Source organism: Engystomops pustulosus, chromosome 3, assembly GCF_040894005.1.
Source record: "Engystomops pustulosus chromosome 3, aEngPut4.maternal, whole genome shotgun sequence".
Taxonomy (NCBI): Eukaryota; Metazoa; Chordata; class Amphibia; order Anura; family Leptodactylidae; genus Engystomops; species Engystomops pustulosus.
In genome coordinates this window covers 122049947-122076474 of record NC_092413.1, presented here as the reverse complement: position 1 = coordinate 122076474, position 26528 = coordinate 122049947, and the positions used below count along the sequence as shown (strand labels likewise).

The following is a 26528-nucleotide window of genomic DNA, read 5'->3' as shown; positions in this document are numbered from 1 at the left end:
TTAAAGTATTGTATCGGTATCGAGTATTGTTTCACACTCAAAATTCTGGTATTGGTGAAACCCTACCTCCACAGTCTTACACTGCACCAGTTAAATCATTCAGAATGATTTATCTGGTGTGGGAAGAGAACTGTAGAGGGGGACTCTGCACTGATATATTCACAGACAGTTTTAATAAATCTCCCCCATAGTAGGGACTAGGGTCTGCAGTTTGCCGCTCTCTGTAACCCTTTAAACCTTTGAAACTGAGTGGTATTCCCAATCCACAGCATATTACCATGAGAATTTGATCCACCCAGGATACTCCCTGCCACTGCATTCAGTTCTATGAGAGCCGCCTAAGATGCCAAGCACAACACCCTTGTTCCTCTGGCTGCTCTTGTAGAACTGAATGGAGCAGCAGGGCTCATGATAAATGATGTCTTATAATGATTTGCATCATGGCAAAAATATACAATTATACAAAAACAATAAAAATGGCCACTATACCTTTTAGATTTTACGGTTTAGCCGTGGCAGAAGCTTGAGGAAAAAAAGAGAGAAGCTGAAAGAGGAAAGGCGTGCTCAGTCAGTTCCAAGAGAAAATATTGCAGACAGTAAGGTATGTATTAACTGTGATGTTTCTTGTCACTTTTGTATAGATTAACTTACTACTATAAATAATAATGTGTTGCCTAGCTAGAGCTATTAGAGTAAAAATGTGAAAAATGAGAAATTTCCATTACAGACTTCATATATATTTTTATACTCAATTCATAAAATTCTAATCAACAAGCAACATTTTGATTTTGTGAATCTTTTTGCAAATTTAGTTTTAATTGTCCTTCCAGGCTAGTATATCAGCAGCTGATGACACCCACAGTAGTGAGCAAGCTGTGATCAAACAGGGAGATGGAAAAGATGAACAACAAACGTCTACTGCAGGGAATAAACAAAAGAAAGGAAAAAGACCAAAACCTAAGGAAAAGGTAACAGCCATTCTAGTCAATGAATTGCAGTAGTATGCTCACATGCTACAATTACAGCATACAGACTATTTTTTTTATATCTCAAGCATCTTTCCAAAAATCGTTGAAGGAACTGGAACAAGTTTAGACATTATGCATAGTAAGGATAGAACTGGCAAGGTCTGCTCTATAACACCAAACACAAAATATCAATAGAAGTTGTTCTGGATTTTTTTCCTTTTTCTTTTTTTAGCCTTTAAAGGAAATCTACCACCAGGATGAAGGATTGCAAACCAATCACACTTACATGCTGTTATCTGCCCCGTCTGCCAGGATCTGTTCTTTTTTTAGCTTTAGCTGTTTATACAAAAAAGGGCTTTAAATATTATGCAAATGAGCCTGAAGGCACTGGGCTCCATAGATGTTAATTGATCCCAGGAACCTTTTGCTAAAACCAGGGCATGAGAAGATAAAGGAAGAGCAAATCCTGTCACAAGGGGCACACACCAGCTTGCAAGTGTGATTGGTTAACAACCCTTCATCCTGGTGATAGAAGTCCTTTAAGGCCCAGTTCACATATCTGTTTGTTATTTGTATCAGTTATTGTGAGCCAAAACTAGGTGTAAGTCCTTACCGATGTAAGGTATAATGGAAAGACTTGCACCTGTTCTGTGTGTTCTTCCACACCTGGTTATGGCTCACAGTAACTGTAGGAATAGCTAAAAACTTTACAGAGTTGTAGACTGGGCCTAAACTACATGATACATCCATTTTTCAGAAATTACTTCACAATGAAACAGTTTTTTTAGCTTCTCCACCTCGGCATGTTAAAGATCATACCTTTTTTTTATTTCTCTGTTGCCATATGTTGGATTTTATGTAGGATGAGTGGCATTGTAGATGGAACGATTTTGATGAATTATGGAGTCTTTGCTTTTGACGTAGAGTTTTTTTTTTTATACACTTAGGCCTCCTGATTTATCCGGTGGGGCTGCTGTGAAGAAATATGTGCAGCGGGTTAACTATCATACTCTGTGGGTGAGCCCACTTGGCTGCTGGCTGACCACGTCCTCCTAGTGTTGAGATGGTGTAAAGGGGATTATTTCAGGGCTTCTACTCTTTAATATTTTGCTATTTCACAATTGCAATTTGCTCGAGAGACTAAAACCTTTTTTTGCATTGTAGATATTCTGAAAATAAGTATACAGTAGATCATTAGTGTGAAGATAAAGAGCCTAGCTCAGTGTAAAATGTGATCTAGTCCCTTGAGGTATTGGTACAACGCTGAAAGCAGAGCCTCCATCCAAGGTTCACTCCTAATAATTCAACGGCAAGGAATATAATAATCACTGATGGCAGAAATTGCAGCAACATTTCACATCCTCTTGTGGCCAGTCATATAGTGCTCACTTACAGATATAATATAGATCCACATTTGGTGAGTCCCAGCACATATACCTTATATACTCGAGTATAAGCCTAGTTTTTCAGCACAAAAAATGTGCTGAAAAACCCAAACTCGGCTTATACTCGAGTAAAAAAATAAAAAATAAATACTCGCCTTCTGGCGGCACCTGTAGATCTTCTGTGCGATCCATCCGGTATTGTTGTGCTGAACGACGGGAAGGGGGAGGCTATATACACTGGGGCAGGGGCTGGCAGGCTATATACACTGGGGCAGGGGCTGGCAGGCTATATACACTGGGGCAGGGGCTGGCAAGCTATATACACTGGGGCAGGGTCTGGCAGGCTATATACACTGGGGCAGCGGCGGCAGGCTATATACACTGGGGCAGGGTCTGGCAGGCTATATACACTGGGGCAGGGGCTGGCAAGCTATATACACTGGGGCAGGGGCTGGCAAGCTATATACACTGGGGCAGGGGCTGGCTGGCTACATACTGGAGAGGCTGTGACCAATGCATTTCCCACCCTCGGCTTATACTCGAGTCAATAGGTTTTTCCAGTTTTTTGTTGTAAAATTAGGGGTCTCGGCTTATACTCGGGTCGGCTTATACTCGAGTATATACGGTAATTAGGGTCTTTGCTCCTGGTCTAATTAATGGGTATTTTTTTTACTGATTTTATTGATTAATATGAATTTCCTGGAATATGCAGGGATTTTATGGATAAGAAGGTATGTATATTTTGTAACAATTCAATGCTTATTAACTAAATTATTAATTAACATTCCCAGTCCCTTGCTACATATATAAATCTACAGTTGCAAAAGGAAAGACTGTGAAATATGCAATTAGGAAAACATTGCCTCTTAGCTACCATGTAAGACATGACCAGAAATAGACTGTAGACAGCACTGGTTCAATGTCTTTGCATCTTGTCAGCACAGTGTAAGGAACTGGTTTAGCTGAGTAAGAAGCTGGTGACTAGGTCTGGGAAGTAAGAACTCTCCTTACGGACACTGTACCAATGAAGGCTGGCTTATTTGCAAAGACTCTGTAAGGAGAGTTCTTACTTCCCAGAACTAATAGGAAAGGCTGCACTTTATTTGTTTTTTGAGCGTCCTTGTCTTTAGGAAGGCTGGACATATGTATCCTTTTTTAAAACCATGTGTACTCATTTAGGGAAATGAGTAATACTTCTTTTGCTCCTACCAAGCCAGGTAGTAAGAGGGACTGTGCACTACAAGGCTGTCTATCTCTATTAATTAGGTCCTACCTGTAACACTCCCTTCGGCACTTCTCCTTCGATGTCTATGTGCATGATTCCAAGAGGGATGGGTAAGGGATGGCATCACAATTCATGGCTTCACACTCTCCTCGGTCCCAAAAGTCCACTGTCTAGGAGTATTCTTTGACTCTCTGCCATGTCCTTAACCCCTACGGGACTCGGCCTCTTTTGGCCTTAAGGATGCGGCCCCATTTTTCAAATCTGACCTGTGTCACTATAAGTGGTTATAGCTTTGGAACACTATGAGATATCCTGGGGATTTTGAGATTGTTTTCTCGTGACACATTGTACTTCAAATTAGTTTAAAAATTTGGATGAAATCTTTTGCGTTTAGTTATGAAGATTCCACATATTTTACTAGAATGTTATGAGGCTCAGAATTTAGGTATCATTTTTCAAATTTTTGTAAAATCACCAAAACCTGTATTTAGATGGACCTGCTCAACTTCTAATTGACACTGAGAGGCCTAAATAATAGCGAGACTCATAAATTACCCCATTATGGAAACTACACCCCTCAATGTATGAAAAACCACTTTTAAGAAGTTTGTTAACCCTTCAGGTGTTTTATAGGGGTTAAAACTAAATGGAGGTGCAGTCTGCAAATTGTAATATTTTTTCACAATACACTCATTTTGGGTGGAAAATTAAACATTTACAATGGATTAAATGAATAAAGGCTCCACAAAGTTTGTTACCCAATTTCTCCTGAGTACAGGAGATATGTGGTGGTAACCTGCTGTATGGGTGCACGGCCGGGCATAGAAGGGAAGGAGGCGCCATCCAGATCAGATTTGCTATGTCACATTGTACAGGCTATAATTTTTTTCTTTTTTTTAATGTGGACCTATAGGGGCTTATTTCTTTTGTCACATGAGATGCACTTTTCTGGTACGTAATTTTGGGGAATCTATAGGCTAATTGGTGAGATTTTATTAACTTTTTGTTGGTGGAGGAAATGAAAATTATCACTTTTCAGGAAGATTTTTATGGGGTTTTTTTTGGCCGTTTACCATACCATAAAAATAGTATATTATTTTTATTCTATGGGTTGCCACGATTACAAAAAGACCTCATTTATATAGATTTTTTATTTTTTCCCATTTTTACTGAATAAAAAGTAATTTGGCAAAAATATTAATTTTAGCATCACCGTTTTTTATATGCATAACTTTTTTATTTTTCGCCTCACAAATCTGTTTAAGGGCTTATTTTTAGCAAGAAGCATTGTTCTTTTTAGTGGTCTTATTTTAGAGTGCATAACATTTTTTAAATCACTTTTAGAGCATTTTTTATAGGGTATTAATTGAAAATTATCCTTTTTTTGGAGCTTTTTTTTTTTTTTTTTACGGGGTTCACTTTGCAGATCTAATAATGATTCTGTTTTATTATGCAGATTGTTACGGACGCAGGGATACCAAATATGTGGGGGTTTTGTGTATTTTATTCAATTGTACTGAATAAAAACCAATTTGGAGAAAATCTTGTTCATTTTAGCATCACCATATTTTCATATGCATAACTTTTTTATTTTTCGGCTGACAAATCTAGTTAGGGGCTTTTTTGTTGCGAGAAGAGTTGTTTTTTTTTAGTGGGCTTATTTTGGAGTGCATAACATTTTTTAAATCACTTTTTTGAGCATTTTTTTATAGGGTATTAATTAAAAATTATCTTTTTTCGGAACGTTTTTGCGTTTTTTTCCTACGGCGTGTACCGTGCGGGTCCAGTAATGATTCAGTTTTATTATACAGATTGTTACGGACGCGGCAATACCAAATATGCAGGGTTTTTTTGTGTTTTTGTGTTTTTTATACTTTATTAAGTGTTTTTATAGGAAAGTGACATTTTAGGGGCTTATATTTTAATGTATTTATTTTTTATTTATTATAATGTGTAGTGTTCAGTGTTTTTGACTTATTTTTACTTATACATACTTGAACTTGAACCAGTGATGCTCTGATCACTGGTTCAAGTTCAATACACTGCTCTACAATACTATTTTATTGTAGAGCAGTGTAAACTGTCTGAGCATGCAGGCGCATGCTCAGACAGTTTGCAGTCAGACCCGGACCGGGCAGCTCCAGGGCACATGCCTGTCCTCGGAGCTACCCTTACACGCCGTGGTAATGCTTAACCGCGGCAGGTAAGGGGTTAACACCTGCGATCGGAGCCGGCTCCAATTGCAGGTGTTAGCACAGGCTGTCAGCTGTACTAGACAGCTGACAGCCGCTGCTTCTGGTACCGGCGCCAGAAGCAGGACGTTATAGAACGTCGCCGTGCGCTAAGTATATAGCCCCGGGGACGTACAATAACGTCCTGGTGCGCCTAGGGGTTAAAGCCTCACATCTAGTCCCTTTATACACCCTGCTGCCTCTACCTCAAGAACATCTCTCGCATTTAAAGTCCATACCAAAGTCCATAGTCTCCTTCTTGGACTAATGCAATATTCTTATCTGTGGTGTTGCCGCTAACTCTTTAATTCCCCCTCCAGCCAATACATATTTAATTATGTCACTTGCCTAAACCATCTCTCTCCACCCTTCTCTTCTGACACTCCTCAATGCAAGTCTCTCTTTTAGTTACCATTGCACTACAAATTCAGTTTTAAATATTAACCATGAGTTACTAAGCTTTCAACAACCTCACACCCCCATATTACACCCACTTACTCTGGGACTAGCTTCCAATACATTTCAGGTTACACCCCCCCCCCCCCCTACACCTTCAAACGCAACCTGAAAACAAATATATTTAGGATCTCCTACAACGCACAATAGCTGCACTGCTATGCCTTGCCTTGTATCACTATTTAAACTCCCATATAGATTGTAAGTCCTCAAGGTCAGAGTCCACCTTCCACATTTTCCAGCTAACTTTAGTAACTTGCATTTGCTCCCCCATGGAATGGGGGAGCAAATGGTGCTCTATAAATAAATAATAATAGTTTATGGCTTGCAAAGCCAGGTGCCAGAACCCTTGCAAACAGACATCAAGTACAGCCCTCATGAATGCAACCCCCCTAGCCCCTTGCAGTCATGTGACTTTCATTATCTCTTATTGAGAGAAGAAAAAGGCTTAAACATGATGGGCCCAATCACAGAAAGTGCATTGTCCGACGATTATGCAATCAGCTGCGATTACCTAAGATTGTGTGCCCTATATACTGCATGTGTCGCATCCCCGCTTCCTGGTGCATGTAAGTGCACACAATTTGAATCTTAAATCCTGCATTCAGTCTGTATGAGTTGTATCATCCAACAGCACGCCCCCCAATTTCTGTTGCATGAAAGCCAGCGCAGCTGCGTCACAATCCGATCGCATGTCACACAATCCCAACACAAACCCCTGTTAAATATATGTCAAAGCTGTGCAAATCCTGAAAGCGGCGAACAGTCTGACAAAAGTGAGCAGTGCAACCCTTAAAAAATAAGTCCCATAGTGTTATAGCAAATGACCCAGTGTGTATTAATGTTTCCCTGTTAAAGCAGCACCCCAGGTAAAACACTTTTTACATCCCTGCACCCCTTCCCTAAGTTTACATATAGGGTGTATATATATATAAGTCCAGAGTATGAGCGATAATCACTTGCTTGCACTGTAGCGTCCTGTCTGCTCTTGAAACACCATATAACTGTTAGATTTGTATTACCCACAATGGGAGCTGTGGGTAATGGAAGAAATAATGGTGATTTACGCATTACAGGTGTATCCTCTGGTCACAAGAAAACATATAACATTATATTATTAATATATTTTCAGATTTCAGCTCTATCAGACCCAACATCACCTGCAGATCAACATCCTTTTACTGGTGGCCTACAAACCAGTCATAGCCAAAGAAGAAAAGGCAGACACAGAGTTCCATCACCACCATCCCCTCCTCATGAAGCTAGGGCTTACCAGCTTTATACTTTATACAGGGGCAAAGATGGCAAGGTTATGCAGGTAAAATTCTTTTTTATAGTATTATAAAATGTATATGTATAGTATAAATTTTTAGATGATGATAATATGCACCCCGTTGCTGGTAACAATTCATGGTCATTCTGTATTTAGGCCCCAATAAACGGATGTCGCTGTGAGCCACTCCTAAGTAAACTTGAGAATCAATTAGAAGCCACTAAAGAAGAAATAAAGGCAGAAATTGTTACTGTGCAAGATCAGATGAATGCAAAACTTGGACAGATGGACACTAAAACTCAGCATCAGGTACGGTTACTGTACTGTACTTTGTGCAAAGATAAATGTAATATTCTGACCACTCATTCACAGTGCTAAACATTTTGCAGCTACGAGTCATGGATAAGCTAATGATGGAAAGGATGTCTGCAGAAAGAGCAGAATGTGTCTGTCGCCTTCAGCAACAAACAGATGTACAAAAAAAAGAAGCTGAAAAGCGTCAGGTAGGAACAAAATATATGTTGTCTTATTCATAGTGAAAAAGAAATAAACTAAACCATATCAATAAATATGTGACACTCCTTCAAATGTGCTTATACACCACGTTCCAAATTGTTATGCAAATTATACTTTTCTCTGGTTTGCTAAACGGTTCCATGTCAATAATAAGTCTTCACCCGTTAGAGTATAACTCAAATTTTATTGAGCAAACCTTCCAATGATAACAGTATAGTCTTCAAAATTAAAACAAAAAATTAAAATGCACAGTTCCAAATTATTATGCACAGTAGAGTTTCCAAATACAACAACTAAAAATGGTAATTTTTTGAATTTGCAGCATTAGGAAGTCACATTCACTAAAATCAAAAGTTATTTCAATCCAAAACATCCTAACAGGGAAGTTACATGGTAACATAGGAACCCTTCTTTGAGAGTTTCTGCTTGAATTTCTTTCCATAATGTCAGAATAGCTTTCCAGGCTGATGTTTTGATGTGAACTGCCTCCTACCTTTGTAGAATCCTTTAGATTGTAGAGGAGAGAGTTTAGTAAGTGGAAGACCGTAAAGTACGGAATTACAGAAGACGAGAGTGAATCATAGTCGTAAACCAGTTTGTTACACTGTACTGAAAAACCCAACCAGGTTGAAACAGTGTTGTCTACAGTTGGGAATCTGTTCCATCTGGAATAGGTTTACTGTTTTGGTTTTAAACAACCATAAAACAGTCAACTGCAGGAATTGTATTATTTAATTACCAAATCCTACTAGTCTAAATCTAGAGAACCCCAAATTAAATCGGCATAATACCTATTTAGACTTCCATAAGAGCAAAATTGTATAAATCCACTAATTTATAACAAAAATCATAGAAATAATTTCATGAAATTAATTACAAAACATTTGATTAAAAAAAACCATTGCAAGAGATTCACATAAAAACATTAACACAGGAAAAATGGACAATGTGGGCATAACTAGAGAGGAAACTTTAAACACGCACTTCAATAGGCACTGGCTTTTTATCTAAATACTGGGCTACAGCTAATGTTACCAAAGGGACTGTGCTAGTCACAAGTATTAAACCATATCTTCCATATTAATTGCATGTCCCCTGCCTGTATATTTCAGGAGATAGTGTAGGTGCAATTTATGGTTTAATACTTGTGACTAGCCCAGTCTCTTTGGTAACATTAGCTTTAGCTCAGTATTTAGCTATAAATTCAGTGCTTAATGAAGTGCATGTAGACATGTGATTCTCCTTTCCAGTTATACCCACACTGTCCATTTTATTGTGTTAATGTTTTTATGTGTATCTCTTTAATGGGTGTTTTTAATCAGATGTTTAAATGAAGGCCATTCCATGCGAAAAATTGCAAAGAAACTGAAGATTTCCTACAATGTGGTTTACTACTCCCTTTAGAGTAGAACACAAACAGGTTCTAACCAGAGTAGAAAGAGAAGTGGGAGGCCCCACTAAGCAACAAGACAAGTACATCAGACACTCTAGTTTGAGAAACAGATGCCTCACAGGTTCTCAACTGGCAACTTTATTAAATAGTACCTGCCAAACGCCAGTGAAGAGTCGATTCCAGGATGCTGGCCTTCAAAGCAGAGTGGCAAAGAAAAAGCCATATCTTAGAGAGTGCCTGACACCAAGTCAAGCATGGTGGAGGTAATGCGATGGTCTTGGGGTTGCTTTGGTGCTGGTAAAGTGGGAGATCTGTATGGTCAAGGGAAGGTAATTTGTGAAGGTCAAAAGGATTTTGAATAAGGAAGGCTATCACTCCAATTTTCAGCGCCATTTCATACCCTGTGGACAGCGATTAAATAGAGACAATTTCATCCTGCTCAACAGGACCATGACCCAAAGCACCTCCAAATTATGCATGAACTAGGGAAGAAGCAGGCAGTTGGTATTCTATCTGTAATGTAGTGGCCAGCCCAGTCACCAGAGCTTAAAGCCATTGAGCTGTTGTGGGAGCAGCTTGACCTTATGGTACACAAAAAGTGCCCAGCAAACCAATCCAACTTGCAGGAGGAGTGACATTTCTCCAGATTACCTCAGCAAATTACCAGCTAAAATGCCGAGGTTTGCAATGCTGGAATTTCAGCAAATGGAGGGTTCTTTGATTAAAGCAAAGTTTAAAGGGAAAAATTATTATTTCCAATGGAAGAAAAGAGATCAATGTCTGGACTACATTTATCTATTTGTTTTGAAACTCATTTAAAAAATAAAAGTATGGGTTTTCATGGAAACACAAAACTATCTGGGTGACCCCAAAGTTTTGAGCGGTAGTGTACATTAGTTTTGTAATTATGTAATTGCCCTTTTATATTAACTGTGGGAACATAACCAGTTGTTTATGCTAAGTTTTATTACCACAATAGTTCACATTTACATTGTGTTATAATTGCACTGCAAACACAAGAGATGTGTATGTGTATTTAGCATGCAAGATACAACATGAATGAATACTATATACAATATAAATAGAGAAATAATTGGTGGAAGAGAATTTGGATGCTGATATCTGGCTGTCTTGGTTCATTTTTAAGAAGGATAGCCATGCTACAAACCCCATCAATATATTCAGCATTATCAGATAACAAATAATTGATCAGATAACAGATAACAAAGGTTACTTATAAGCAACAGCCATCTTCCCAAAAGATGCATCTGTTGAAAACACTCTTGCCAGTGTGCTAGTATACCTTAATTTTTCCAGTCAAAAACCCTGACTAACCAGTGATAATATAAACTGTAAAAACATAACATACATAACATCTTGTGATAGTGTTACTTTCTTATACATAGCTTATAGAATTGATGTTTTAGTGCACACATAAACATACCTCCCAACATTTGTGAAAGGGAAAGGCAGCGATTACCCTAAGCCACACCCCCAATCACTCCCTGGCCACGCCCCAAATTCTAGCCATATTATAATAATAAAAATCATCTCAAGAAAAAAAAAAATTATCCTCTATGGGATTTGAACCTAGAACCTGTGTCCATGAACAATAATGTCACAGTGCCTCAACCAACTGAGCTATGACCTCTGTGATTATCAAGGTTTAGAATTTTGGTAACTAAGAACTATGACTACTGTTACCCTGTGACACAGATTTAATGCCTTGGTATATAGAGAGGGATCTTCTCAGAGATTATTGTAATTATTGAGACTATTATTATTATTATGGAGATTATTATTATTATTGAGATGATTATTATTATTTTTACTATTATTAATAATCATCTCCATAATAATAAAAATAATAAAATTTATAATAATAATAATAGTCTCAATAATTACAATAATAATCTCTGAGAAGATCCCTCTCTATATATCAGTGCAGTAAGTCTGTGTCACAATGTAACAGTGGCAGATAACACTTCTTAGTTACCAGAAATCCTCTGATAAGTATCACTGGGCTCAGGGCCGGCTCCAGGTTTTAGTGGGCCCCTGGGCGACAGAGCCCTAGTGGGCCCCTTTATGGGCCGCCCTCCAGTAGTCACACTGCCCCCCCCCCATCCCCGTGTACACATTCCTCCCCTCCCCATGTATACACACTGCCCCCCTTCCTGTATACACACTGCCCCCCTTCCTGTATACACACTGCCCCCCTTCCTGTATACACACTGCCCCCCTCCTATATACACACTGCCCCCTCCTGTATACACACTGCCCCCCTCCTATATACACACTGCCCTCCTCCTGTATACACACTGCCTCCCTCCTGTATACACACTGCCCCCCTTCCTGTATACACACTGCCCCCCTCTTGTATACACACTCCCCCCCTCCTGTATACACAATGCCCCCTGTATACACACTGCCCCCCTCCTCCTGTATACACACTGCCCCCCTCCTCCTGTATACACACTGCCCACCTCCTCCTGTATACACACTGCCCACCTCCTCCTGTATACACACTGCCCACCTCCTCCTGTATACACACTGCCCACCTCCTCCTGTATACACACTGCCCCCCCTCCTGTATACACATTGCTCCCCCTCCTGTATACACACTGCCCCCTGTATACACACTGCCCCCTGTATACACACTGAACCCCTCCTGTATACACACTGCCCCCCCTCCTGTATACACACTGCCCCCCTCCTATATACACACTGCCCCCTCCTGTATACACACTGCCCCCCTTCCTGTATACACACTGCCCCCCTCCTGTATACACACTGACCCCCCTCCTCCTGTATACACACTGACCCCCTCCTTGGCCCCTGTCATGTCTCCCCCTCACCTGATGCAGCTCTCTCAACAAAGCAGTGTTGTTACTGCTTTCCCCGGCATGTCATGTGACCATGACATCATTAAACGTCCTTCAGCCTTCAGCAGTGAGTGCAAATGCTGGGGAAAGCAGTGAGTGCAAATGCTGGGGAAAGCAGTGAGTGCAAATGCTCTCATCGCGATCTGTGTCCAGAGGACACAGATCGCAATGAGAGAGGAAAGGAATCTCCCAGGCAGCGGGGCAGATGTCCTGCTGACCCGGGGAGATCCGTGGGCCCCTCCAGTACCCCGGGGCCCCGGCACTTGCCCGGGTTAGCCGGGTGCTGGCGCCGGGCCTGACTGGGCTTATAACTCAGTTAGTTAAAGGGGTTATGCCACAAAACAATTGACTGCAAAAAGCTGTCAAAAAGGTTAAAATATTTCAAAAATCTATTTGTAATGGTTACCTGGAATTAAAGGTAACTTTCTATTTGTTATTATGATGCTTGTACAGTCTCTATTCTGCTCCACACAGAAGCAGATGTGGGAGGGGCCTAGCCAGGCACATGCACAGCACTGACAGCGGCAGTTATTGCACAACTCAGCGCTACAGAGCGCTCAGCCTTCAGAGTCTCCTTCCACCTGCTGTGCTCAAATAGTCTCTGCATTTACTGATCCAATAGAAGTCCAATTGAAATGTGTCATACGCCCCATGTTAAAAGTGCACCAACAAAAGTTGGTGCAGTCTGTCAAAGCAGTGCAGGGGCACCAGATTCATGAAGAACGTGTGCCAGAAATCCTGAATCTGGCGCCCCCTGCACACTACACAGGACACTGCACATAGTACACATGTACTATGCATTCTCACAGCATCATGGTCGGTCAGGCTGACATGCATGGATGCATAGATAAATAGGTGACAGCTTCTCACATGTTACTGATCTTTAGCTACTTCCCTGCTAGTCAGGGACAGGGGCCCCTTTGCAGGAGAGCAGGGTAGCATGGAGGGACAGTGAATGGTGGAGAGTACAGGAGGAGGACTGCAGGACAGCAGGGTAGCATGGAGGGACAGTGCATGGTGGAGAGTACAGGAGGAGGACTGCATCAGGAGAGGTCAGAGCTCAGCTTGTTACTTGTGTTATCTCTGCAGCCTCCTGTGTGTCCTGACTAATGGTGGAGGGAGGAGAGGGCTGCTGCATTGCTATGATCCATGCTAGGGGAGGACTCCTCTGTGCAGCAGATAGTCATGTATGCTGCTGCTGGAAGCAACTGTGTAGCAGTGGAAATCACCTCATTCACTGGTGTAGACGGCTGAGCTCTCTGCCCCCTGTCTCACTTCCTATTGGCTGCAGTGTGTCAGCTGATCTCTCAGTGTGGAGAGGAGCTGTGAGCCTGTGGAGTGTTATGTAGTGCAGAGCTGCTGGCTGACTCCTTGTGCGCAGACTCAGCCAGATCAGCTGTAGCTCAGGACGGGACACAGCTACCACTAGGGGGCGCCAGCAACCAGGACAAAAGGAGTTATCTCGGTAAGCCTGCAGATTTTTTAATAAGTGTAAATGTTGAAAGTACTTGTCACAATGCATTGGACCCAATTACAGCCATTTGCTATGGTGACACAACCCCTTTAAGGCTCCTGTCTACAGTGCAGAGGGTCCCAGGTTCTAATCTCAGCCTGGGCAAAACTTTATTTAATTTAATTAAATAAAGAGCTTGTGTCTGGGGAAGCCCTGGAGACCATATATGCCCTGTTGACGTGGTCCCTGCTCTCCGCTAAGCCGACACTTCTCTGAAAAGTATTCCCTGCCCGATGTCTGCTCTGGGGAACCCTAGGAGATGCAGTGACCATATATGGATAGAGATCTGAACCTGATGACGTGGTCCCTGCTCTCCGCTAAGCCGACACTTCTCTGAAAAGTATTCCCTGCCCGATGTCTGCTCTGGGGAACCCTAGGAGATGCAGTGACCATATATGGATAGAGATCTGAACCTGATGACGTGGTCCCTGCTCTCCGCTAAGCCGACACTTCTCTGAAAAGGATTCCCTGCCTGATGTCTGCTCTGGGGAACCCTAGGAGATGCAGTGACCATATATGGATAGAGATCTGAACCTGATGACGTGGTCCCTGCTCTCCGCTAAGCCGACACTTCTCTGAAAAGGATTCCCTGCCTGATGTCTGCTCTGGGGAACGCTAGGAGATGCAGTGACCATATATGGATAGAGATCTGAACCTGATGACGTGGTCCCTGCTCTCCGCTAAGCCGACACTTCTCTGAAAAGGATTCCCTGCCTGATGTCTGCTCTGGGGAACGCTAGGAGATGCAGTGACCATATATGGACAGATGTGGATCTGAACCTGATGACGTGGTCCCTGCTCTCCGCTAAGCCCGACACTTCTCTGATAAGGATTCCCTGCCCAATGTGTACAGAAGCCATTCTGTACTATCAGTTCAGGCTTTCAAAGTATTTACTATGCGGACACAGTGCAGGGACACAGCGGGACCTGGGGGGAAAATCCGTGACAATCTCATAGCTGCCCGTGGCGCGGGGCAGAGGTAAGAAAAACTGGACTTTCCCGGCAAAATCGGGAAGGTTGGGAGCTATGCATAAATGCTCCACATCCTTAGGCCATCTATCAAGTGATTTAAGAGGTTTGGCCACTTTTCAATAAAACTGTTCTATTAGCCATATCTCTGCTTGTATGTGTACCTGTGCCTCCTGTGAGAGCTTCAGCCTATCCCTGTTCTCACCATGCTGCCCTCTGCATATATACACAACTTCCTGTTCTCACTCCTCCATTCCCTCCTAATGGCAGCCTCCACTGCGTCTTCTCTCACAGTCCATCTCACTGACATACACAGGGAGAGAGGAACAGGAGGAGTCATCATCTCCCGCTGCAGGTTCTTCCTATTTATCAGTGCGCAGACATGTAACAAAGATCCACAGAGATTTTACACACAGCACTAAAGGAAGTATCAGGGATGATGAATCAATTGGTGAGCATTAAGGGAATATTTTGAAGGCAGCAAAGGCACGTGAGCAATTTATTTTAACTCCTTTATGAACGATGATCATTGGTGCCTGAATTTCCAGGTCAAATTTTGACATTCTTCTATGCACTTCTTTTAAAGGATGATATCTCTGGAAAAGCATTACATATTCACAATTTTCACTTTGTTTTTTTTCATGACATGTGAGACTGACTTGATAGGATAGTTTTATTAATTACAGTTTTTTTCTTAATAAAATTTTCCTATGATTGACTAATGTAAAACAGTTTTAATAAGTACCGTATATACCGGCGTATAAGACGACTTTTGAAGACAGAAAAATCTTCTGTCTTCTCTGGGGTCGTCTTATACGCCGGTAATCGTCTTACACGGCGGCGGTCGGGTCCCGGTGCATGGAGAGGGCTCACGGGCTGAGCCCTCTCCATAGCCGGTAAGTCTTTGCTGCATATTGCAGCAAAGGCTTACCGGTAACACCCGCGATCGGTGCTAGCACCGATCGCGGGTGTTTGCACAGCGATGGCTGCCGGCAGCCTCAAAAAGCTGCCGGCAGCCTCAAAAAGACATCGGGGCGCATACTCACCCTCCGTTGGCCCCGATGTCTTCAGTCTTCCGCGCCGTCTTCTTTCTTCTGCTGGGCGCTGCCATGCTTTTCCCCGGGGCGGCGCCTAGTATGACGTCAGCAGCGGCGTGTCATACTAGGCGCCTGCCGGGGAAGATCAATGGCGGCGCCCGGCAGAAGAAAGAAGACGGCGCGGAACACTGAAGACGAGCCGCGCGGACATCCGGGGAGCAGCGCAGCACATCGGGGCCACTGGAGGGTGAGTATATAAGTTTATTTTTTTTTTAATGCTGGGCTGTGCTGTATACTACTGGGGGCTGTGCTGTATACTACTGGGGGCAGTGCTGTATACTACTGGGGGCAGTGCTGTATACTACTGGGGGCTGTGCTGTATACTACTGGGGGCTGTGCTGTATACTACTGGGGGCTGTGCTGTATACTACTGGGGGCTGTGCTGTATACTACTGGGGGCTGTGCTGTAATGGTAATGTTGTTGTTGTATGCCTTATGTTTATGAGCGACAGTTTTCCTGCTATATACCTGCATGTCATAAGAATTTACATTAAAAAAAGGACCATATTAAATTCAAATCTGTTTTTTTTTTAAATTTTTACCGGTGTTTTGTATGCGTTGGAAGAGGGGTAGTCTTATACGGCGAATATATCTTAAACTCTATATTTTAAACAGGAAAGTAGGGGGGTCGTCTTATACACCAGGTCGTCTTATACGCCGGAATATACGGTAATAGCTTTTACCAAAATGTGTTATAAATATGTACAGCATTATTACATCACCCTTTTCAAGGTTGAGCTACAGATGCAGAGGATGCATGTACTTCTGCAAAGTGAAAGTCTCCAGCAGCTTCTTCTACATTCTGCCTTCAGTTGACAGGCTCGAGTGGGGAACAATTCAAGCGCCTACATCTCCTGAAACCTGGCACCTAGAAACACAATTCTTTAATATGAATCTATGATTTATTTATTATGAATGAATTTTAACAGAAACGGAGAATAGAAAACTGTACCTAAATATTCATTTTTGAGTACAACTTTAAGGTTGGATATCTCTGGTTCTTTTAAGCATCCATACACAATCCATACATCATATTAATGGGGTATTCCCACAAAGACAAGTTTCTTATATGTACTCTGGGTAACAAAATAACACATTCTCTTATTTACTGTTATTAAAAAAAATGCAGAATTTCACAGATATAATTCCAACTTCTGTCTATCAGTCCTGGTGTACACAATTTCAGTTGGCCCTAGACATGACCTTGTAACTTCTGACTTTAGGGTCAGGCTGCTGCTGAGATTTTTGTCTCTCTCTGCTCTGTGCCTGTAGCCACGCCCCCTGCACAGAGCTCACAGACACTCAATGACTCACTTCCTGCTAGCAAACACATCATGAGGAGAGAGAAGCTGCAAACTACAAGCAGATGAGTTATCCAGGGGAAGGGTGAGGCAGGCATATATCAGTGAGAACAGTGTAAAAGTCTGTCAGCCTCTGTCTGTCATGGCTCTGTGTAATAGGTATCTTGTGCATCTCTGATCTGCCTCATCTTTCTATTTTTATGTGTCAGATACTAGTACAATGTCAGAAGCTAGATGAAGTATATAGTATAAGTGTATATAAAACTGTTCCCTGATTATCTAACCACATTTTTAGCTCACAGGACTAGATGGATCATAAAGTGTGTGCTTAGAAAGTCCCCTCCCATACTCTGGAATCTTACACTGACTAGCCTAGGGAGTGATAGGAACTAAAACAGCAATACAACTGAGTATAAATGTTAAGTAAGGGGTTAAAATGATCTTTATTGTGTGAACATCACTAGGAGATTTGGATTTGAGGATTTTCTTTAGCGGGAAAACCCCTTTAACCCCTTCCCGACATTTGACGTACTATTACTGCATGGCGGGAGGTGCGTTCCCGCAAAATGCGGTAATAGTACGCCATGCTTCTGGCGCCGGCTCCAGAACGGAGCCCGCGCCAGAAGCTGCGGGTGTCGGCTATATATTATAGCCGACACCCGCCTCTAACACCCGCGATCAGAGATTTCTCCGATCGCGAGTGTTAACCCCTGACACGCCGCGGTCGCGATGACCGCGGCGTGCTAGGGGCATTTGAGAAGAATCGGACCCCCCCGCGGCGCTTACCGGGGGGGGTCCGCTGCTCCGATCGCAGCCCCGGGACTGCCGGTGCCCGGGGCTGTGCGATCCTCTTCTGTGAGCCGGGTCCGTGCCTTCTGGCAGGACCCGGCTGTAACACACTGAGCATGCGCAGCATGCTCAGTGTGTTACATTACACAGTGTAATACATCTGTATTACACTGTGTAATGTGAAGAAGAGCTTGAACAAGTGATCAGTGGATCACTTGTTCAAGCTAACCTGTAAAAGTTAATAAAAAAAATGTTAAACACTACATAAAATCATTTTTTAATAAAAAGAATTAATTAAATAAAGTTAAAGTCCCCTAAACACAAATATTCCCTATACACATGCAATAAAGTGAAAAAAACACAAAATCGGCAAAAAACCCCACATATTTGGTATCGCTGCGTCCGTAATAATCCGTACAATAACTCAGAAACATTATTGGACCAGCTCGGTGAACGCCGTAAAAACAAAACCCGTAAAAAACGCCAAAAATGTACATTTTTCATAAAATCTCTACACAAAAATGTTCTAAAAAGTGATCAAAAAAAGTTATGTGCGCCAAAATGGTACCACTGAAAAGAACAACTCAACTCGTAAAAAATAAGCCCAAAACTAGCTCTGTCAACCAAAAAATATTAAAGTTATATCTCCGAAAAGATGGCGATGCAAAAACAAATGAGATTTCCTCTATATTAGTTTTTATCCAGTAAAATTGTAAAAATAAATGAAAAACTGTATAAATGAGGTATCACCGTAATCGTAGGGACCTATAGAATAAAGATAATATAGTATTTTTAGTGTACGGTGTACGACCCCCAAAAAATACGAAAAAAAAGTAAACCAAAATTGACAATTTTCTTTTCACCCATATATTCAAGAGTTAATAAAATCTCTTCAATAAGCTAATGACCCACGAAAATTAATTAGTTGTAAAGTGCATCTCATGTCGCAAAAAATAAGCCCTTTTATGTCCAAATTGCCAAAAAATAAAGATTGTATAGCCAATAAAAAGTGACAATGCATAATCTGCTCTGAATGGCGCAGCTTCCCTTCGATGCCCTGGCGTGTGCCCATACAGCAGGTTACCACCACATATGGGGTATTGTTATACGCCGGAGGGATTGGGTATCAAATTTTGTGGAGCGTTTTGGTATTTTATCCACTGAGAATTTGTACATTTTTTGAAAAACACATTCATTTAGCCAAAAAAGTTTACTTTCAAAATTGTATCCGATTTTGTTTTAACCCCTGTAAAATAATTAAAGGGTTAATAAACTTCATAAAAGTTGTTTTACGTACGTTGAGGGGTGTAGTTTCTATAATGGGGTTTTACTTTTATTTAGGCCTCTCAAAGTGATTTAAAACCTGAGCAGGTCCCTCAATAGCAGGATTTTGCGTTTTTTATGAAAATGTGAAAAATCGCACCTAACGTTCAAAGGCCCATAACATCCTACAAAAATAAGAGGATGCATAAAAAACCATGTCCACATAAATTAGACATTTAGTGAATGTTAGTTATTACGTTTTTTTGCGGTTATGACTATGTATGGAAAAAGTAGAACATTTTGAAGTTCGAAAATCAAGAATTTTTCAAAATTTTCACCAAACATCTGATTTTCTCATAAATAAATGCAAAACATACCACCAAAATTTTTCAACTAACATGAAGTACAAAGCGTCACGAGAAAACAATTTTAAAATCACTTGGATATGTTAAAGCGTTCCGAAGTTATAACCATTTATAGTGACACAGGGCAGATTTGAAAAAATGGGCCGTGTCAGGAAGGTGAAAAGTGGCTTCAGCGTTAAGGGGTTAAAGGGGAAATTCTTCTGTGTTTTTAGGTATCATGGTTCAGGAGATATATGCGTTCAAAGTTGGTCACCGTCATGACTTTTATAAATGTCCTTTCTACAATGGGGATGTGCAAAAAAATAGAATGTATATAGTTTGAAATGAAGTGACTGTGTTGCTTCTAAAATGTGTCTAAATGTTCATTGGTAAATCACTTCTCTCTTCAGGTATCGGTTGTGAATGAACTGAAAACATGGTGTTTACTAAAAATACAAAACTTGGAGTTGAAACTTTCTGGAGATTCCAGGCCATCCAAGACAAAGCCATCCCCATCAACATGCGGGTCCATAGATCAAGCTATTTCAGAAAGCCCAAACAGCAGCAAGGATTGTAACAGTGTAGACACATCCATCCTGCCACAGTCCTCCATCCAGCAATCCTATGCCACCACACTGAGCAGTTTATCCGATGAACCTACCAGAGAGCAGGAGAACAACAGAAGACACCAGATTGCTTCCACTCAAGAATTCATGGTGTGTGCATGTAAGTCAACTAGCATAATAATAATCTGATGATGCAAGCACATAAAAAGTGGATTATCTGTAGAAATTAGATGGAACCATTAACATGGTGAAAAATGTTTAATGTAATATATATATATATTATACAGTATCAGTAAAGTAATAAATTCCACGTCAACACAAGACCCGAGGGCTAAAACCAGCCCGTGGCTTAGTGTTCTCTGTCATGTGGTTTATCATCAGTGGCCACAGTGTTGATGTTATGTCAGGGCATACATGTTGTATGCTTTGAATAGGGACAACAACGTTATCAAATAAAAAATGCTGACATTCATAGGAACAGTGCTGGTGGGGACCCTGAGCCATGGGGGTTATGCCTGCTAGAGTGGGTACTGTGGGCAACTGGGTCTTGGTCCCTTCTGGTGCTGTGAAGCCGCACCCAATAGTCACTGTGAAGTGGTTGGTGGGCTTATACAATTTGATCAAAATGTAACTAAGAACCTAGAGTTTGTTATGTAATTGTAGCCTCGCGGCAATAGATCATTGTATGATGTGTGGATGTGCAATCCAGTTCTTTTTTTTCTCTGATATTCTGTTAATTCCTGATGAATAATTTCACCAGGATAGCAATGTCCTACAATGAACTCCTTACATATATCTAACATTACACTGCAACCCCTCAATATATCACTGTATATACTATCGTCCCTGAATAAATAAATTAATAGCTGAATAAATAATACTTTAGCCCCAAATTATATGTTATGCCCCCTCTAATTATGAATTATGTTTTATATAATACTCTCCTTAATTATTCTTTTTTTATATATATTTAATGCCCCTGTAATCAATTATTTTATATACAATGTCTCAATAATTTTTCAACATGAAGAAAGAACATTCTCTTTCACTACTCCGCAACACACAATAAAATATTAATTAAAAATGTTGAGCAACAAGACAATATAAACTATGTTAATAGCAGCTAAACATTGTAGAGTTCACAATTCTATAAAATAAGCATATCTCTTTCAGACTTGCTGGCCAGGTTGGAGATTTTTTTACTCCCTGAGGTGCACTGCAGAAATGCAGCAGAAAGTGAAGGTGCTCACTGTACATAGTCTACAAGACTTCAAGAAAATTGTAGTGTTGTCCCTGAAAGTTAGTTAGTGCTAAAGTAATTAACATTACTGCACATGCATGTAGGTGCTATGGTAGACCGTTTACCTGGAAGGTAAAATATAATTATATAACAATATATTATATTTGTAGAACTAAAAATGGACTAGAGCTAAAACTCAATTACATTTTTTTCTGTTCCAATTTTAAGGCCGGCCACTTGTGTAGTGGCAAAAAGACTGCACAACTCAATTTCCACATTCCAGCTGCCAATAGGGTAGGGATGTTGGGGTACTGCTTGTCTACAGCTTCCAATATACTGGGGTAACTTGATCTAATTTGATCACCAAAACACTATTTGCAGTGGTGCAGAAGAAGATACAGCTGGGATGGTGGTCACTTACGTAAATCACGTGACCATCCTGGAAACTATGAATGTGGTGGATACCGTTGTCCTGCCAACACCAGTGGTAGTGGAGGTCTGAAACTGGGGTGTTCATTAGGACATAAGTGTGATTGGGGTCTTTACCACATGACACACCAGTTTAGATGTTTAGAGGTTTATAAATGCTATTAACTTATGTATCTTAAAGCAAAAGTATGAAAGGTTGTTACTTAGCTGCTCTGCAACTTCTGGGCTCATGGAATATACTAGTGTTCTCTCTTTTTCTTGCCCTGGTGCTTGAGGTTCGTTTTTGCAGGTGTCTTCTTCTGTGATGTCTGGCTGCATCCCAAGTACTTCTCCAAAGAGCCATGGTTCCTTTATCATGTGTTGGTGAGGTCTTACAAGTGTGATAATTTGCATGGATCTGCCCATCATTTAAGAACAAGTGATAACTCTCTGGTTTTAGTATTTGTGATGTGAAGTAATAGCATGCAAATACCTTATGTTTCGGAAATCAATGTTGTACAGGGCACATATTTCAGCTGAGGATGTTGTTTTTCTCATAATCTAACCACATTTTCACCATATTGGTTATTTTGCAGGCTAAAGGGTTCCATCAATTCCCAAAAGTAAAAACTAAAATGCTTAAGGGGAACCTGTCAGCAAAAATTAATAAACCGCTACCAATATGTCATCAAGCAGCTGAACACCTTCTAGATCAGTGGTTCTCAACCTTTCTAATGCTGTGATGCCGCAATACAGTTCCTCATGTTGTGGTGACCCCAAACCATTTACAATAATATTGTATTTGTGCCAAAAAATGCAATAAAAGTGTGGCTCCGATGGCTTTAGACGACCCCTGTGTTTTGGCTGTTCAACCCCCGTCGGGGTCGTGACCCACAGGTTGAGAACCACTGTTCTAGAGCATGTGTGGTGGCATATATAAAGTCATGGAGGCGGAGAGTTTAACACTGAAGTCAAGCTTTCCTTACTTCAGAATGTCCTCTTCATTGTAATTGATGGTTCTACATCCAGATACATCACTAACCAGATCTCTTTCATTCTGAAGTAAGGGGAACACCTCCACGACTTTATACAAGTTGATTTTCTGAATGATGCCACCACACTGAGCCATGAAAGAAACATGATCAGTAAGGTGTTAATCTGCTTCAAAACATACTTGCTATGGTTAATTAGGTCAATTTCTGATGACAGGTTTCCTTTAATATTCTGTGTAGGTTTTCCTAATAATCTTTTTATTCTAGAGAAATTCCAGTATTTATCTATATACCTGTTATCTGGTAGCACACCAGTTTTCTTCTTTCTTAATTGCCCATGCAACAAAACACCACAATGTTAGATAGTGGTTGACGCAGAAATACAACAAAGGCATAAGAAGACGAAAACTAGTGTGCCAGCAGGCACAGCCACACACTTGGTGTGCCAAGACCTCAATATAATAAGTATAGGAATAGGAAAACCTGTCTGGAATGTTTATAATGTACCCTACACAATGCTGTTGTCACATATATGTGGATATGAACATCTCATAGACCTTCCTTGTTAAACTTGTAAAAACACCATCAACTATCAAAAATGAAAAAGTCCAAATGACTAATCTTAGATTATTTCCATGTTAATTGTTTTATTTTTCCTCAATAGCCATAGAGGAGCCATCGATCCCCGTTGTGTCGCCTGCTGTAAGACCTAAAGAAAAAACAAGCTGTGCATCTTCATTCAAGCAGCTGCCCGGCCTGCCCACCGCCAGCCTTCCTAACCCTAGAATAAGAAATGCTAAAATCCATCCCTCCACCAAGAATTTATCTGATGCCAAGAAAGCAGACAAACAGACTGTAAACCTCATGGACAGAGGGACACAGACAAGAAAATGCACAAAAACTGGTCAGCTTAGACAGAGAGTGCTCATGTCTGGACATCAAAATCAAGGTTGCAGTACATCTAATGAGCAGACTGGTCCACAGGTTAGAGATACATCTCAAGCACTAGAAATCACTCAGTACTTCTTTGAGGCAGTATCTACTCAGATGGAAAGATGGTATGAGAGGAAGATAGAAGAAGCCAAGTCTCAAGCGAACCAGAGGGCAAATGAAGATAAATTAGCCTTACAACAACACATAAGGAGCTTAGAAGAGGAGCTAATGAAGTTAAGGACTAAATTACAGAAGGAAAGTTAGCAACAAAGCATCTGTTCAAGGAAACAATTTAATAGACATCTTCATTACCAAACTCAGTGTTTTACGAAGATATTTTGAGGTTTTGTGCATGATTTTACATGCTCACTGATTGTCCAACTCCATATTGAATGCAACACATGGCATGCAGCAATATTGAAAGTTGATAAATGAATTGCATGACCTAAATATCTGTTAAATATCCTCTGCCATTAGATATTGTTACATCCATTACAGCTTTCATGTTTCAAAGGGTTTTCTATGCTGTACATTCATGTTCTAATATAGTCAACAAGTGTATGTATGTAGCAGTTACCATCTGCTTTTACATCTTTTCCTGACGGCAAGTGTACATACAACATGTCTTCTTTGAGGCAGAAGGTTTGGTTTTCCCTGGTGATAATTAATCACTTTTCACCGCAACCATAATTTTAACACAACTGTGGCTTTTAGTTGCATTGTAGTTGCATCCTATCTCCAATTTTAAATTTGCAAACCCAGCATTTGTTTCTATATAGCATAGTTCAGCCCTTGCCCACATCTTAGGCCCAGCTCACATCACCATTTGGACTTCTCTTATAGCCATATACTTACCCTGGCATAGTGGGGGGGGGGGGGAGTGCTCCTCACTACTCCCCTCGCCATATAGAGCGGGGGCAGCCAGTCTTTGTTCAAAGATAGGACACGGCTGCCTGCCTTGCAAATACTGCGGTGGGCAATACAGCCATGCAGATGAATAACTGTTTTCCCCATTGAAGTGAATATGGCCGTGTGCCACCCTTATTAAAATGGTACAGTATGGGTAGTACATGGCCTGTAAAAAGTAGGAGTCTTTCTATTACATGTTATATCTGTATTCTTTCTGAATAGTTGCTAGAAAGACTTTTACCTGTTCCCTTTGTTAGAACACTTATGGTTTTGGCTTAAAATAACTGAAGGAACTAACTGAAGACCTAATGGAGATGTGAACTGATTCTTGGAATGAGAAATTATGTCCTTCAAAGAACCAGTAAGACAACCACTCTAGCACAGCAGCAATTTACATTGAGTACACTTAAGAGTTAACCAACATCATAATTAGCTGATAAAACATACTGTATAAAACTTTAGCAAATTTCATCTTACTGAATTGGACACCAAATTCTTTGCCAAAATATGAATTCTTGCCTGTATATTGTAGCATATTTGACAGCTTGCTTAGGCCTACAGACCTGACAATAGCAATTTTCTTTAATAGTTTACTACATGCTGAACAACAGTAATTACTTAGCGGTAATTGTGTTTTCTTGAACCATGACAGCACCTCCAGAGAACAGTTCACCTCAGGGACAGCAAACCCAGTAAATACATTTTTACTCCTCCTTCCACATTTTATGTTAGGATAAATGCATAAAGATAAAATAATCCATATATATATAAAATTTTGTCTCACCTTTAGCCTTATTCACTGGTTATAGCATATAAAAAAATTATATATATATATTATACATTTTTTTATATGCTATAACCAGTGAATAAGGCTAAAGGTGAGACAAAATTTTACAATACAACACCCCAAAGGAAAGGGGTGGTAATTTAGTAGTGGTCTCATGGTTCAAGGGAAAACAATTACTGGTAAGTAATTAAGTTTTTCAAACTAGAAAACTAGTTAGGGAGCGACAACAGAAGACACACCCTACAACTAAAAGGGAGTTCTTGTGAACCTGCAACATCTAGTCTGTAGCGGCCGGAAAAAGAGGAGATGACCTCATAGTCTCTGAATTACAGGAACTTCCCTGAATTCTGCCAAAATAAGTAAACACTGCTCTAGTTAAATAAGCTTTGTCCATAATAATAATAATTCCTTAAGTTTTTATCCCCTAGTCATGTTTACACAATAAATATAATTTTTGATCCCTTGCTTTACAATTTTACTCAGTTTTATTGCTGTTTTAGATCCTTTAACTCAGTGATGGTCAGTGTAAAATTCCAGATTGTGGGCAGGGACTCTCTATGCGCTTGATGATTCCTCTAGTGCTATGAGATACTGTGTGCTGACAATGTGCTTAGATTATCAGGGTACAGGCTTCAGCTACACTTTTATTTAGTTTTGGAACATTCTACTACCGTAGTATCTGACACATAGAAAAAGAGAGAGGAGACGGATCGGAGTCATATTAGGATAGTCTAAGTCCATCTCTGAACTACTACAAAAGTCATAAAAGGCTCTTCAAATTCTAAAATAAATATGAGCGATAACCACTTTTCAAATATATAGAAAGGTAGTCATCATCTCACTAGAGGGGTCCTTCCTAGACAGAATCACCCTCTCAAATTCCAAGCTGTCAGGAGAAGACTGCTGACTTCCGGATTGAAAAGAGATTCAACAGGTCTGAGATTTCTAGAAGAATGCAGGGATCTAATATCCAGAGTTCCCTGAGAATCGAAAAACCATGCACTCCTGCTCCATAATGGTGCAATTAATACTCTGGGAAGCAGGAAATGCCTAGGCCAGATTGAAGTTCCACTATATTGATAGAGCAT

At 40.7% G+C, this 26528-nt stretch overlaps 1 protein-coding gene across 7 annotated transcripts in view; it reads left to right on the top strand.

Moving 5' to 3' along the window:
• ANKRD6 (ankyrin repeat domain 6) overlaps positions 1–25913 on the top strand; it is a 106853-nt gene extending 80940 nt beyond the window's left edge. For 4 of the 7 annotated variants that reach the window (XM_072141958.1, XM_072141955.1, XM_072141956.1 and 1 more), the window contains 7 exons: positions 497–601; positions 831–968; positions 7398–7583; positions 7695–7847; positions 7928–8041; positions 20016–20331; positions 23476–25913. In XM_072141958.1, the coding sequence (XP_071998059.1) occupies positions 497–601; positions 831–968; positions 7398–7583; positions 7695–7847; positions 7928–8041; positions 20016–20331; positions 23476–24008 (1545 nt within the window). In that variant the 3' untranslated portion in view covers positions 24009–25913. Of the gene's footprint in view, positions 1–496; positions 602–830; positions 969–7397; positions 7584–7694; positions 7848–7927; positions 8042–20015; positions 20332–22115; positions 22204–23475 lie in introns of all 7 variants that reach the window. The other 3 variants (XR_011854209.1, XM_072141959.1, XM_072141960.1) reach the window with 3 other exon arrangements.
• Positions 25914–26528: the final 615 nt, after the last annotated feature.